General features: G+C 42.2%; 1 protein-coding gene across 3 annotated transcripts in view; it reads left to right on the forward strand.

Moving 5' to 3' along the window:
* acvr1l (activin A receptor, type 1 like) overlaps nt 1-11,777 on the forward strand; it is a 65,194-nt gene extending 53,417 nt beyond the window's left edge. For all 3 annotated transcript variants that reach the window (XM_059958438.1, XM_059958439.1, XM_059958440.1), the window contains 2 exons: nt 7,465-7,595; nt 9,971-11,777. In XM_059958438.1, coding sequence (XP_059814421.1) covers nt 7,465-7,595; nt 9,971-10,105 — 266 coding nt within the window. In that variant the 3' untranslated portion in view covers nt 10,106-11,777. The remainder of the gene's footprint in view (nt 1-7,464; nt 7,596-9,970) is intronic.
* Nucleotides 11,778-16,773: the final 4,996 nt, after the last annotated feature.

The following is a 16,773-nucleotide window of genomic DNA, read 5'->3' on the forward strand; positions in this document are numbered from 1 at the left end:
AAGGCGAGTCAAAATGGCAATGTTATGGTTGTCATGGGAGATTTTATCATGCAGGTCGATTTGGAAAATCAGGTCGGTAATGGATCTCAAGAGAGTGAGTTTGTTGAATGCCGAAGAGATGGCTTTTTAGAGCAGTTTGTTGTTGAGCATACGAGGGGAACAGCTGTACTGGATTGGGTGTTATGTCATGAACTGGAGGCCATTAGGGAGCTTAAGGTAAAAGAATGCTTAGGAGCCAGTGATCACAATATGATGGTGTTCAACTTGAAATTTGACAGGGAGAAAGTAAAGTCTGATGTAGCAGTATTTCAGTGGAGTAAGGGAAATTACAGTGGTCTGAGAGAGACATTGACCAAAGTAAATTGGAAGGAGCTGCTGGCAGGGATGTCGGCAGAGCAGCAATGGTGTGTGTTTCTGGGAAAAATGAGGAAGATGCAGGACACGTGTATTCCAAATATGAAGAAATACTCAAATGGTAAAATAGTACAACAATGGCTGACAAGGGAAGCTATTGTAAAAGCAAAAGAAAGGGCCTAGAGCAAAGCAAAACATATTGGGACGATAGAGGATTGGGAAGTTTTTAAAAACCCACACAGAGCAACTAAAAATAATCATTAGAAGGGAAAAGATGAAATTGAAAGCAAGCTAGCAAATAATATCAAAGTGAATAGTAAAGTTATTTTCAAGTACAGTAAAAGAGAAATGAGAGTTGATATAGGACCGCTAGAAAATGAGGCAGGAGAAATAATAATGGGGGATAAAGAGGTGGCTGATGAACTAAATGAGTATTTTGCAAGTCTTCACTGTGGAAGACACTAACAGCATGCCTGATGTTGTAGTTTGTGAAGGAAGAGAAGTGGGTGCAGTTAACTATTACAAGAGAGAAGGAGCTCAAAAAGCTGAAAGACCTAAAGGTACATAAATCACCCTGACCAGAGGAACAGCACCCTAGGGTTCTGAAAAAGGTAGCGTTAGAGATTGTGGTGGCATGAGAAATGATCTTTCAAAAAATCATTGGACTCTGGCATGGTGCCAGAGGACTGGAAAATTTCAAATGTCACTCCACTCTTTAAGAAAGGAGAAAGGCAGCAGAAAGGAAATTAATGACCTGTTAGCCTGACCTCAGTGCTTGGGAAGATGTTAGAGTCGATTGTCAAGGATGAGGTGACAGAATACTTCGTGACACAGGGCAAAATAGTACAAAGTAAGCATGGTTTCCTTCAGTGAAAATCCCACCTGATGAATCTGTTGGAACTCTTTAAGTTGATTACAAGTAGGATAGATAAAAGGGGTGTAATGGATGTGGTATATTTGGACTTTCAGAAGGCCTTTGACAAGATGCTTACCAAGTTAAGAGCCTATGATATTACAGGAAAGTTACTAACTTGCTTAGAGCATTGGCTGATTGGTAGGAGGCAGCGAGTGGGAATAAGGATCCGTTTCTGGTTGGCTGCCAGTGACTAGTGGTGTTCTGCAGGGTTTGGTGTTAGCACTGTTTCTTTGCTGTATATAAATGATTTCAATGATGGAATAGATGGTTTTGTCGCCAGGTTTGCAGATGATATGAAGATTGGTGGAGGGACAGGTAGTGTTGTGGAAACAGGTAAGATGCAGAAGGACTTAGATTAGGAGAATGGGCAAGAAAGTGGCAAATGAAATACAATGTTGGAAAATGCCTGGTCATGCACTTTGGTAGTAGAAATAAATGTGTGGACTACTTTCTAAATGGGGAGAAAATCCAGGAATCTGAGATGCAGAAGGACAATAGACAATAGGTGCAGAAGTAGACCATTCGGCCCCTCGAGTCTGCACCGCCATTCTGAGATCATGGCTGATCATTCACTATCAATACCCAGTCCCTGCCTTGTCCCCATATCCCTTGATTCCTCTATCCATCAGATATCTATCTAGCTCCTTCTTGAAAGCATCCAGAGAATTTGCCTCCACCGTCTTCCAAGGCAGTGCATTCCACACCTCCGCAACTCTCTGGGCGAAGAAGTTTTTCCTCAACTCTGTTTTAAATAACTGACCTCTTATTCTCAATCCATGCCCTCTGGTACTAGACTCTCCCAACATCTGGAACATATTTCCTGCCTCAATCCTATCAAATCCTTTAATTATCTTAAACGTTTCAATCAGATCCCCTCTCAATCTCCTCAATTCCAGCGTGTACAAGCCCAATCTCTCCAATCTCTCTGCGTAAGACAGCCCTGCCATCCCAGGAATCAACCTAGTGAATCTACGCTGCACTTCCTCAATTGCCAGAATGTCCTTCCTTAAACCTGGAGACCAAAACTGTACACAATATTCCAGGTGTGGTCTCACCAGGGCCCTGTACAAATGCAAAAGGACATCCTTGCTCTTGTCTCAAGGACCTGGGAGTCCTTGTGCAGAACACTCTGAAAGTTAACTTGCAGGTTGAGTCGGTGGTGAGGAAGGCAAATGCCATGTTAGCATTCCTTTTAAGGACAGAGTATCTGTTTCATAGTATAGAAATGTTTAATACAAGAATGCATGCATTGAAGGTGAGGGAGGGTATGTTCAAAGGGGATGAATGTGAGTTGTAAGTTTTTTTAACCCCGAATGGTGGATGCCTGGAATGCACTGTCCAGTATAGTAGAGGCAAGTACATTAACATGAGAATCGCAGCATGAAATATCAACTGTTTACTCTTTTCCATAGGTGCTTGCTGGCCTGCTGAGTTCCTCCAGTATTTTGTCTGTGTTGCAAGTACATTTTAAGAGATGTGTTGATAGGCATGTGAATGTAAGGGAGATGTAGGGATATGGACATTATATTGATAGGGATTAGATTTTGAGGTTTTTTGATTTACTTTTTAGCTGGTTTGGCACGACTTTGTGGGCCAAAGGGCCTGTTCCTGTTTTGCACTCACACACACAGTTTAAAAATGCACAACTATAAATACATAAGATATATAAAGTTATAAAGGGAATTGATGTGCAATAAATCTACTAGTTTGAGGTTGTACAAGTAGGCTCGGAGGGAATAGATGGACTGAGTGTGTTTTGGCTTTTAGTTGTCTTCAAGAAGGTGCCACACAAGGTTATTAAATAAAATTTGAGAATCTGATATTGGAATAATCTGCTGACATGGATTGAAGATTGTTTATTGGAAATCGAACAGCACGAAGAGGTCATTGTGTGGTTGTGGCTGGTGGGGTGCTACAGGGATTCTCCGGGGTCCTGGCTGTTTACTGTCCATGATTTGGATGAGAAGACCAAGTGAAATATAATCAATAGGAACTCATTGAACGGGTGAGATGTGGGCAGTGGATATGGCTGAAGGTGTGAAGTCATTCACTTCAGCTTTTATTAATGGTGAAAGGTTGGAGGAATCTCTATCCCTAGTAATGAAATAATGACAGTTAACAATCGGGCACGTGTGATTAGGAGAGAAATAGTATCCTGACCTGTATTGCAAGTTACATTTTACCATGTGACTAACAACAGTCATTCTGTAATTAAATAGTGCTGTGGTAGGACCATACCTGTGGATGCGAGGGTTCCATCTTAAAAAACTTGCAGTAGAGGGAGTACAATAATGCCATGAATATGGATTGTCAGATCAGAAATAAAACCATAGGATATAGGAATAGAATTAGGCCATTTGGCCGATCAAGTCTGCTCCGCCATTTCATCATGGCTGATCCATTTTCTTCTCAGCCCCAGTCTCCTGCTTTCTTCCCATATCGCTTCATGCCCTGACTGATCAAGAATCCATCAACCTCTGCCTTAAATATACATAAAGACTTGGGCTCCACGGCTGCTTGTGGCAAAGAATTCCACAGATACCTCAAGCCCTGTCTAAAGAAATTCCTCCTCATCTCCATTCTAAAAAGACACCCCTCTCCTGAGTCTGTATCATCCAATATTAGACTTTCCCACCATAGGAAACATCCTCTCCATATGCACTCTATCAAGGCCTTTCAACATTTGATAGGTTTCAATGAGGCCACCCCTCATTCTTCTGAATTGTAATGAATACAGGCCCACAGCCATCAGAAGCTCTTCATATGAAAATTGTGGAATCATTTTTGTGAACCTTCTTTGCACCCTCTTCAGTTTCAGCACATCCTTTCTATACTGCAAGTGAGGCCTCGCGTTGTTACTCATCCTACCCATGTCATTGGTACCTACGTGGTCCATGACCTCCAGCTGTTCACCTTCCCACTTAAGAATGCTGAGGACTCGATCTGAAATATCCAGGATCCTAGCAGCCGGGGGGGGGGCAACTTACCATCCAGGAATCTCATTCTTGCCCACAGAACCTCTGTCTGTTCCCTGAACAAACAAATCCCCTATCACCACAGTATGCCTCCTCTTCTCCCCCACCCACTTCCCTTCTGAGTTACAGAGGCAGACTCTGTGCCAGAGACCTGTCACAGGGGTACTCTGTACTAGTACCTTAACCCTTTTCCCCTTCCTGACAGCCACCTACTACCTATCAAGGCCTTTTACCATTTGATAGGTTTCAATTCGGTCGCCCCTCATTCTTCTGAATTCTAGTGAATATGGGCCCGGAGAACACTCTTCATACGACAAGCTGTTCAGTCGTGGAATCATTTTCATAAACCTCCTTTAAACCTTCTCCAGTTTCAGCACATCCTTTCTAAGATAAAGGGCCCAATCTTGCTCACAATACTCAAGAAGAAAAAAAAATTTCAGGTTGTATATTGTATACATTTCTCTGACATTAAATGTACATATTGAAACCTATTAAAGTGAAGCCTCACCAGTGCTTTACAAAGCCTCAACATTATATCCATGCTTTCATATTTGACCATCAGACATCGGAGCAGGATTAGGCCATTCAGCCCATCAAGTCTGCTCCACCTGACATCATGGCTGATCCCAGATCCTACTCAACCCCATACACTTTTTCCCATATTCTTTGATGCCATGACTGATCAGGAAACAGTCAACTTTCACCTTAAATACACCCACAGACTAGGCCACCTGTCTGTGACATAGCTTTCCACAGATTTGCTGCTCTCTGGCTTAAAAAAAATCCTCCTTACCTCTGTTCTAAAGGGTCACCCCTCAATTTTGAGGAAGGACGTTCTTGCTATTGAGGGAGTACAGTGGAGGTTCACAAGGTTAATTCCCGGAATGGCGGGACAGTCATATGGTGAAAGGTTGGAGTGACTGGGCTTGTATACACTGGAATTTAGAAGGATGAGAGGGGATCTGATTGAAACATATAAGGTTATTAAGGGATTGGACACACTGGAGGCAGGAAGCATGTTCCCGCTGATGGGTGAGTCCAGAACTAAAGGCCACAGTTTAACAATAAGGGGTAGGCCATTTAGAACAGAGATGCAGAAAAACTTTTTCACCCAGAGAGTGGTGGATATGTGGAATGCTCTGCCCCAGAAGTCAGTGGAGGCCAGATCTCTGGATGCATTCAAGAGAGAGTTAGATAGAGCTCATAGATAACGGGGTCAAGGAATATGGGGAGAGGGCAGGGATGGGGTACTGGTTGTGTATGATCAGCCATGATCACAGTGAATGGTGGTGCTGGCTAGAGGGCTGAATGGCCTACTCCTGCACCTATTGTCTATTGTGTCTGAAGAGATAGAGACAGAGATCAAGAGAGGGTAAGGAGGTGTGGGAAATGGACCGGGTAAATTTGAGGGCAAAGTGGAAGTTCGATGCAAAGTTGATGGTCAACGAGTTCCGGGTTGGTGGAGGAAGTAGCACCAATTCAGTCATCGATGTAGTGTAGGAACAGTGGAGGAGTGACATCAGTGTAGGCTTGGAACGTAGACTATTCCACGTAGCCGACTAAAAGGCAGGCATAGCTGGGACCCATATGATTACCTGTGGCTACACCTTTTATTTGAAGGAAGTGGGAGGAGCCGAATGAGAGTGAGGACAAGTTCCAGTAGGCGGAGGAGAGTTATGGTGGGGGAGGGGAAACGGTTGGGTCTGGTGTCCAGAAAGAAATGGAGAGCTTTGAGACCTTCCTGGTGGGGGATGGAGGTGTAGAGGGATTGGACATCCATTGTGAAAATAAGATGATGAGGGCCAGGAAATGTGAAATCATTGAAAAAAATCAAGAGCATGTTTAGTGTCATGGATGTAGGTAGGAAGAGACTGAACCAGGGAGGAAAAAACTCTACTTCTCTAGTTCCTCAAAACTACCTTCCCCTCTACCTACCTTCGTATCACCTGCAAACTTTGCAAACAAAGCGATCAATTCTGTCATCCAAATCATTGACACGTATCGCAAAAAGAATCGGACCCAACACAGACCAATGTGGAACACAACTAGTCACTGGCAGCCAACAAGAAAAGGCTCCTTTATTCCCACTCTTTACCTCCTGCCAATCAGCCACTGCTTTATCCATGCTAGAATCTTTTCTGTATTATCATGAGCTCTCAACTTGTTAAGCAGCCTCATTTGTGGCACCTTGTCAGAGGCTTTCTGAAAATCCAAATACACATCAAACAATTCTAGTTTGTCTATCTTGCTTGTTATTTCCAAAGAATTCCACCAGCTTTGTCAGGCAAGATTTACGCTTGAGGAAACCATGCTGACTGCAACCTATTTTATCATGTGCCTCCAAGTACCCCGAAACCACATACTTAACTATCAACTTCAACATCTTCCCAACCACTGAGTTCAGACTAACTGGCCTATAGTTTCCTTTCTTCTGCCTCTCTCCCTTCTTGAAGAGTGGAGTAACACTTGCAGTTTTCCAGTCCTCTGGGACCATTCCAGAATCAAGAGATTTTTAGAAGATCATTACTAATGCCTCCACGATCTCTTCAGCCACCTCTTTCAGGATTCTGGGGAGTACACTCTCTGATCCAGGTGACATATCTACCTTCAGACCTTTCAGTTTCCCAAGAACCTTCTCTCCAGTAATGGGAACTTCACACACTTCATGACCCCTGACACCTGGAACTTCCACCATACTGTTAGTGTCTTCCACAGTGAAGACTGATGCAAAATACTTAATCAGTTTATCTGCCATTTTGCTCTCCCACATCTCTACCTCTCCAGCACTGTTTTCCAGCAGTCTGATATTCACTCTCATCTCTCGTTTACATTTTATGTATCTGAAGAAACTTCTGGCATCCTTGCATATAATGATAATTTTACTTTGTGGAAACTAAATTTCATTTGAATGTTATTATAATTTGGGATGGCGCAGTAGCATAGTGGTTAGTGTCACGCTATGGCAGCACCAGCAATCTAGGTTTAGTTCAGACCCTGTCTGTAAGGAGTTTGTATAGTACATTCTGACAATGACTGCACGGATTTCCTTTGAGGGCTCCAGTTTCCACCCACATTCCAAAGATGTATGGGTTAGTAAGTTAATTGGTCACATGGGTGTAGTTGGCTGATGTGGGCTTTTTGGGCCAGAAGTATCTATGACTATGCTGTATCTCTAACTAAATACAAATTAAAAATAAATGTGTTTTTTTTCTTTTGCAGGGATTGCAGAAGAATATAAACCTCCATTCTATGATCTGGTACCAAATGACCCTAGCTTTGAAGATATGCGAAAAATTGTATGTGTGGAACAGCAAAGACCAAATATCCCTAACAGATGGTTCTCTGACCCAGTGAGTTCAATACCCCAGGTTTTGAATAACAATATACAATATCATTGCAGGGTGTTCTATGAGATCACATGGGGGTTCCCAGCCTGGGATCCATGGACCCCTTGGTTAATGGTAGGGATCCATGGCATAGAAAAGATTGGGAACCCCTGGTATTGAAAAACCTATCTTTGGCCTCCCAACCCCTCCCCCCCACCCCACCATGCTTCCCTCCAGTCACCATAAAATTATATTCTATCATGTTAGTTATTTCCACCCTGTCCTGGGGCTAAGCACTGGCTGATTGGCTGGCATAGAAATTCCAGCAAAGAAAGAAAAAAGCAACCACTAGACTCTTCAGAGTTGTTCACCTTCAGTTGCTCTTGCAAAGGAAGTGCTGTGTCCATACTCGGAGCAACACACAATATGCTGGAGGAACTCTGCTGGCCAGGCAGCATATATGGAAGTTATTAAACAGTTGACATTTCTGGCCAAGACCCTTCATTAGTACTGAAAAGGACGGGGGAAGAAGACATCATAAGAAAGTGGGGGTGATAGTTGAAGCCAGGTAGAAGGGCAGTGGGTCGAAGTGAGCAGATAGGTGGAAAAGGTAAAGGGCTGGAGGGGAGGAAACTGATAGGAGAGGAGAGTGGATCGTGGGGGAAAGGGAAGGAAGAGGGGCAACAGAGGACAGTGATAGGTGAGGAGGGAAGGGGAGAGGTGAAAAAAATTACTGGAAGTTAGAGAAATTGATGGGTATACCATCAGGTTGGAGACTACCTATATGGAATATGAAGTACAGCTCCTCATTCTGAAAGTGTCCTCATCGTGGCAGAAGAGCAGGCCATGGAATGGGAATGGGGATAGGAATCAAAATGCATGACCATCAGGAAATCCTGCTTTCTGTTGATGGAGTGGAGATGCTTTGTCCATGTTATTCAGTTTCAATCAGTCCTGCGTCTAAAAAAACACTAGTGCCTTTTGCACAGGAACAATGCAGAATATAGCAGCTTGGAAGCCCTTGGGATCAGCCGAATCAGAACAAGAGTAGAGAATTCTGCTGCCAGTAATTCCTAAGTGAAGCAGAATTTTTAACCTTCATATTAAAACCCAGAAATAATTGAAACAAACTTAGGATTAACAAACATCAATTACGTAGATAAGAGAATGAGGAATCAAACAGCAGCTCCATTGGTGTGCTCCCAACATTTAAAGACCTTGAGACCGTAAGACACAGGAGCAGAGTTAGACCATCTGGCCCATTGAGTCTACTCCATCATTCAATCATGACTGATTCTTTTTTATTTACCTCCTCCTCAACCCCAGTTCCCGGGCTTCTCCCTGTAACCTTTGATGCCATGTCCAATCAAGAACCTATTAATTTCTGCCTTAAATATACCCAAAGACCTGGCCTCCACAGCTGCACATGGCAACAAATTCCACAGATTCACTACCCTTTAGCGAAAGAAATTTCTCTGCTTTTCTGTTTGAAAGGGTACCTCTCTATCCTGAGGCTATGCCCTAGACTCTCCCACCATGGGAAACATCCTTTCCACATCTACTCTGTCTAGGCCTTTCAACATTCGAAAGGTTTCAATGAGATTCCCCCTCATCCTTCTGAATTCCAGTGAGTACAGACCCAGAGTCATCAAATGTTCCTCGTATGATAACCCTTTCATTCCTGGAATCATCCTTATGAACCTCGTCTGAACTCTGACCAATACCAGCACATCTTTTCTAAGATGAGGAGCCCAAAACTGTTCACAATCCTCAAGGTGAGGCCTCACCAGTGCCTTATAAAGCCTCAGCATCACATCCCTGCTCTTGTATTCTAGACCTCTTGAAATGAATGCTAACATGGCATTTGTCTTCCTCACCACCGACTCAACCTGCAGGTTAACCTTTAGGGTGTTCTGCACAAGGACTCCCAAGTCCCTCTGCATCTCAGATTCCTGGATTTTCTTCCTGTTTAGAAAACAGGGAGAAATGTTTAGTCCGCACATTTATTTCTACTACCAAAGTGCGTGACCTTGCATTTTCCAACATTGTATTTCATTTGCTACTTTCTTGCTCATTCTCCTAATCTGTTTAAGTCCTTCTGCATCCTACCAGTTTCCTCAACACTACCTGCCCCTCCACCAATCTTCGTATCATCTGCAAACTTGGCAACAAAACCATCTATTCCATCATTGAAATCATTTATATACAGCAAAAAAGGTAGGAGAATGGGATTGGGAGGGATAATAAACCAGACATGATGGAATAGTGGAGCAGACTTGATGGGCCATATGGCCTAATTCTACTCCTATGTCTTATGGTCTTATCAGGTGTGGGATAAAGGTGACTGAATTTTAAAAAGCAACTGGGCTGAATTATAATAATACTGATTTATGTTTCAGACTTTGTCTGCTCTTGCCAAGCTGATGAAGGAGTGCTGGTACCAAAACCCTTCTGCGCGACTCACTGCATTACGTATCAAAAAGACTTTGGGGAAAATAAGCAACTCATTAGAGAAGGTGAAAATGGACTGCTGATTGGAAAGGAGAACTGATAATCTATCACTATCGTCAAATACGAGGTCTGCTGCATAGGATGAAAAGCAGACCTCAGGCTGCCCAGTGTTCGCTTTTTGCAGTCGAACATACAGGGCACCGTGGTTTAATGGCAGACGAATCAATGCCTGTGACCAGACCAATCACTCAACCATGCCTGTTCCTCCTGATACATATAGGCAGTGGTTGCATCTTCACTGGCCACACTCTAATTTGAGTTCTATTTGGAAGGGGAAGTTTTGCACTAAATATTTTTGTTTTTGCATTGCTGTACAATTATCAAGTAGGCTGCAAGTAGCCCTGACCTGTGTATTTATATTCCGTCTGTAAAATAGCATGCAGCTTTTCATTCTGAATAGGCAAAACATGATGGCTTTGTTACAGGAGAACCATCTAATGATTTATTGGACTATAATATAAAGCGGTCCTTGTGTTTTAATGTAAAAGGAGGACACATTCACCAGCTAATAGTGGTGGTGCCTTGACACTAAAGATAGTTGTTTAAGGTTAAGTTATGCAAATGAGCTAAGAAAAAGCGTTCCGCAGTAGTATGTGTATCATTTTAACGCTAATGTTCATGCAGATTGTGTGTGTTTGCCTTTGGTGCTGTATCCAAGATTTAAAATTATTTTTTATATGTTCATCATAGGAAGTAACAGTCCTTTGAATTACAAGTTAGAATTGCTTTCTTTTATCTAGAATCACGCAGTGACTTCTGATTTTTCCTTATTGTTAACTACAGTTAAGAATTAGTTTGTCTTTATGTAAGTGCCCAATTATTTAACTTCAGTCATGGTCAGAACACTCCTGTAAAGTCTTCCTGAAAATAATGACCGTGGAAAGTCAAGGAAGTTATTAATTTTCATCATGTGTAAAGTGGCAAACACTAATCAGGACATTGTACAGGAAGGGGCCGATGCTTCAAGCATCACTTCCTTGTATAGTTGCTGGAGGATGAGGAAATTAGTCACAGATACATAAAGGAACAAAAATCTGCATTGATGATCATTGTTCCCCTGAAATACTGTAATAGAACATTAATGTCTTTAATGTAAATGTATACAGCCTGCTTTATTACCTTTTTGTTATTATGTGTTTTAATTTGTGCAATGGTTCTCACAGAGCACTCAACATATTGTGTTTTAAACAGAAGGGCTTACTGGGTTATTTTTCTGTGTGAGTTTGTGCATTAGTTAACAGGTAAATTTCATTTCATTTGGGACATCAGAGGTGCTTTTACCATTTGAATATCATTCTTTCACTGTAATACTTACCACTTAGGTATATTTGCTTTCAAAGAGCAATAATCGCATTTTAAAGCCTGCTACTCTTGCAGTTTTGTGCACAGACAAACCATCATGACAATAGCTACAGCCCAAGTTAATGTCCCTCACTATGCTTAGTAACCAGTTTGGTTAAAGTATCCATTTGAAACTAACTTTTAAACAAAGTATTTCTGAGCAATATTAAGTACTATGTCACAATTATTACGTGCTGCATTATATGATACCACAACTGTTTCAGTGCTCACATTATTTAAGCCTTAATTCTTAAGACTGGTGCAATTTTTTGCTACTTTAAAAATACACCAATCTCAAAGGTTTTTCATTTAAGTCAGAAACACTAATAAAGGTATGTCCTGTGTGTTACTCAATTCAGTCTTTGTTTCCATTATTCATTGTTAATTTACCCACTTCAAGATGCTGCAAAAGTTCAGTTTGGGATAGTAAATATTTATAAGGTGACATTGCTAAAAGCTATTCTGCAGTCAATATTGGGAACGTAACTCAAAATTAATGTCAGAGCTGTGAGTTTAAATTATATATAACATAGAACAGTACAGGATCTTTGAACCATGACGTTTTGAACTTTTAACCGACTCTAACATTAAGGACATGTTTGGCACAGCTTTGTGGGCCAAAGGACCTGTATTGTGCTGTAGGTTTTCTATGTTCTAATCTAGCTTCCCACCTATCTATCCCTCCAATTTTCTATCATCCCTTTAAGAGATTCTTAAATGCCCCTAATGTACTTGCCTCTACCACCACCCTCTCCTCTGTACCTTCGCTAAAGCTTCCATGTCCTTCCTATAATGGGGCGACCAGAACAGAACATATTCCAAATGTGGTTTTATAGAGTAGCAGCATTACCCTGTGGCTCTTGAAATCAATTAAGGCCAACACACCATGCACCGTCTGAATAACCCTATCACCTTGTGCGGCAAACTTGAGGGATCTTTAGACGTGGATTCCAAGATCCCTTTGTTCCTCCACACTGTTAAGGATCTGACCCTGTATTCTGCCTTCAATTTTGACCTTCCAAAATGAATCATTTCACATTTTAATGGGTTGAACTCCATATGCCACCTCTCAGTCCTGTTTTGCATCCTGTCAATGTCCTCCTGCAACCTACAACAACCCTCCTCACCATCCACAGGTCCACCAAACATTAGATTACTTGCACACGTAGGCATGTATTACTCCACCTAAAAGGCTGCTGTCTAAAGCGGTGGATCTCTTGATTAAAGATAGGAAAGTGCTGCACCTGAGACGGAAAGGATGGTAGGGTATAGGATCCAGGGTGTACAAAGGATGTTGAAAATCTACTCAAAAAAAGAAAAGCTTACGAAATGTTCAAAAAACTAGATCTGGAAAACTATAAAGCTAGCAGGAAGGAGCATAAGAATGAAATTAGGAGAGCCAGAAGGGGCCATGAGAAGCCCTTGGTGAGCAGGATTAAGGAAAACCCCAAGGCATTCTACAAGTATGTGAAGAACAAGAGGATAAGACATAAGAGAATAGGACCAATCAAGTGTGACCGGAAAACTGAATGGAACCAAAAGAGGTAGCGGAGATATTTAATGAATATATGGCTGAGGTGTACCCCAGGCTACTGTGGGAGGCGAAGGAGGAAATTGCTGAGCCTCTGGTAATGCTTTGCATCATCAATGGGGATGGGAGAGATTCCAGAGGATTGAAGAGTTGCAGATGTTGTTCACTTATTCAAGAAAGGGAGTAGAGATAGCCCAGGAAATTATAGACCAGTAGTCTTACCTCCGTGATTGGTAAGTTAATGGAAAAGATCTTGAGAGGCAGGATTTATGAACATTTGGAGAGGCTTAATATGATTAGGAACAGTCAGCATGGCTTTGTCAAAGGCAGGTTGTGCCTTCCGAGCCTGATTGAATTTTCTGAGGATGTGTCTGAACACATTGATGAAAGTAGAGCAGTAGATGCAGTCTATTATGGATTTCATCAAGGCATTTGATAAGGTACCCCATGCAAGGCTTATTGAGAAAGGGGGCATCGGATCCAAGGGACCTTGCTTTGTGGATCCAGAACTGGCTTGCCCACAGAAGGCAAAGAGTGGTTGTAGACAGGTCATATTCTGAATGGAGGCCGGTGACCAGTGGAGTGCCTCAGGGATCTGTTCTAGGACCCCTTCATGAATTTTATAAACTACCTGGATGAGGAAGTGGAGGGATGGGTTAGTTAATTTGCTGATGACACGAAGGTTGGGAGTGTTGTGGATAGTGTGGCGGGCTGTCAGAGGTTACAGTGGGACATCGATCGGATACAAAACTGGGCTGAGAAGTGGCAGATGCAGTTCAACCCAGATAAATGTGAGGTCATTCATTTTGGTAGGTAAAATATGATGGTAGAATGTAGTATTAATGGTAAGACTCTTGGCAGTGATAAGGATCAGAGAGATCTTGGGGTCTGAGTCCATAGGGGACACAAAGCTGCTGCACAGGTTGACACAGTGGTTCAGAAGGCATACAGTGTATTGGCCTTCATCAACCATGAGATTGAGTTCAAGAACCAAAAGGTAATGTTACAGCTATTTAGGACCCTGGTCAGACCCCACTTGGAGTACTGTGCTCAGTTCTACAGGAAGGATGTGGAAACTTTAGAAAGGGTGCAAGGGAGATTTACAAGGATGTTGCCTGGATTGGGGAGCATGCCTTATGAGAATAGATTGAGCGAACTTGGTCTTTTCTCCTTGGAGAGACCAGAGGATGAGAGGTGACCTGATGGAGATCTATAAGATGATGAGAGGCATTGATCGTGTGGACATTTGGAGGTTTTTTCCCAGGGTTGAAATGGCTAGCATAAGAGGGTATAATTTTAAGGTGATTGGAAGTAGGTACAGAGGAGATGTCAGGGGTAAGTTTTTTAATGCAGAGAGTGACGAGTGCATGCAATGAGCTGCCGGCGACAGTGGTGGAGGTGGATACGATAGGGTCTTTTAAGAGACACTTGGGTAGGTACATGGAGCTTAGAAAAATAGAGGGCTATGGGTAACTCCTAGGTAATTTCTAAAGTAAGTACATGTTTGGCACAACATTGTGGGCTGAAGGGCCTGTATTGTGCTGTAGGTTTTCTAGGTTTCTTTGAGTTGCATCAGTGGGTGGCATTATAGTGTAGTGGTTAGTGTAACACCATTAGAATGCCAGCAAACCGGGTTCAGCTCCACCACCATGTGTAAGAAGTCTGAGCATTCTCCCTGTGACCATGTGGGTTTCATCCAGGTCCTCCAGTTTCCTCGCATGTTCTAAAGATGGACTGGTTAGGGTTAGTAAGTTGTGAGCCGTAAGCTGCTACGTTGGTGCAGTAAGTATGGTAACAGTAACGGGCTGACCCCAGCACAATCGTCACTGATTGGGTTTGACACAAATAACCCCTTTCACTATTTTGATGTATGTACATGTGACAAATAAAGTTAATCTTCAAGTAATGTGCATTATAATTCTTACCATCTGTAGTCCTTATTTACAAGTATAAATTGGAAATCGTCAAAGAGCTCAGAAATAGACCCTTTGGCCCATCTACTCCATACTGAACTATTATTGATCTACACCTGGACCATGCCCCACCCATCGATATACTTAGCCAAGCTTTTCTTAAATATTGAAACTGTATCCACCACTTGTGCTGGCAGTTCGTTCCACACTTAACCACCCTCCAATGCTTTCGGAGAGGTCTTATAAAACTTAAGATTACATCCTTGCTTTTATACTCTGGTCCTCTTCAAATGAATGCCAACACTGCATTTGCCTTCCTCAACACCAGCTCAACCTGCAAATTAACTTTTAGGGAACCTGCACAAGGACTCCTAAGTTCCTTTGCTCCACGGATTTTTCAATTGTCTCTTAGAAAATAGTCTATGCTTTTATTTCTTCTACCAAAGTACACGACAGTAGGCTTCCTGACATTGTAACAACACACACAAAATGCTGGTGGAACATAGCGGGCCAGGCAGCATCTATAGGGAGAAACACTGTCAACGTTTCAGGCCAGGACATCGACAGTGCTTCTCCCTATAGATGCTGCCTGGCCTGCTGTGTTCCACCAGCATTTTGTGTGTGTTGTTTGAATTTACAGCATCTGCAGATTTCCTCGTGTTTGTTCCTGACATTGTATTCCATTTGTCACTTCTTTAACTATTCTCCTAATCTGATTAAGTACTTTTGCAGCCTCCCTGCTCCCTCAACACTACCTACCTACAAACTTGGTCACAAAGCCATCAATTCCATCATCCAAATGATTGACACACTGTGGTATGTTTAAAGAAGTGGTCCCAACACTGACACCTGTTTTAAGCAGCTTCGTGTGTGCCACCTTGTCAAAGACCTTCTGAAAATCCAAGTACATAAGATCCACAATTCTCCTTTGTCTATTCTGCTTGTTATTTCCTTAAAGAATTTCAACAGATCTGTCAGGCGAGATTTTCCCTTAAGGAAACCATGCTGACTTCAGCCTATTTTATCTTATGCCTCCAAGTACCCTAAAACCACATCCTGAACAATCAACTCCAACATTTGAGGTCAGCCTAACTGAGCTATAATTTATTTCCTTCTGCCTTCCTCCCTTCTTGTAGAGTAAAGTGGCATTTGCAATTTTCCAGACTTCCAGAACCATGAAAGAATCTAGTGATTCTTGAAAGATCATTACTAATGCCTCTACCATTTCTTCAGCCACCTCTTTCAGAACCCTGGGATGTAGTCCATCTGGTCCAGGTGTCTTATCTACCTTCAAACCTTTCAATTTCCCAAGCACCTTCTCCTTGGTAATAACCATTGCACTCACTACTGCCTCAACACTCTCAAACCTCTGGTTTGTTGCTTGTGTCTTCCACAATGAAGACTGATGTAAAATACTTATTCAGTTTGTCCATTATTTCCTTGTCTCCCATTACTACCTCTCCAGCATCATTTTGCAGTGGTCCAATATCTACTCCTGCATCTTTTTTACTCTTTATATATCTGAAGAATATTTTGTATTCTCTTTGATAATATTGGTTGGCTTCTGTTGGTTTTTATGTTTCCCAATTAACGTCCCACTATTTTTTTCTCTATTGTATGTCCTCCCTTTTGCTTTTATCTTGGCTTTGACTTCCCTTATCAGCCATTGTTGTGTCATCCTGCCTTTAGAATATTACGTCATCTTAGGGATGTATCTTTCCTGCACCTTCAGAATTGCTCCCAGAAACTCCAGCCATTACTGATCTGCTGTCATCCCTGCTAGTGTCCCTTTCCAAACAATTTTGGGCAGCTCCTCTCTCATGCCTCTGTAATTCCCTTTACTCCACTGTTATACTGATAAATCTGACATTAGCTTCTCCTTCTCAAATTGCGCGGTGAATTCTAT

Source organism: Hypanus sabinus, unplaced genomic scaffold (assembly GCF_030144855.1).
Source record: "Hypanus sabinus isolate sHypSab1 unplaced genomic scaffold, sHypSab1.hap1 scaffold_1029, whole genome shotgun sequence".
Classification (NCBI taxonomy): Eukaryota; Metazoa; Chordata; class Chondrichthyes; order Myliobatiformes; family Dasyatidae; genus Hypanus; species Hypanus sabinus.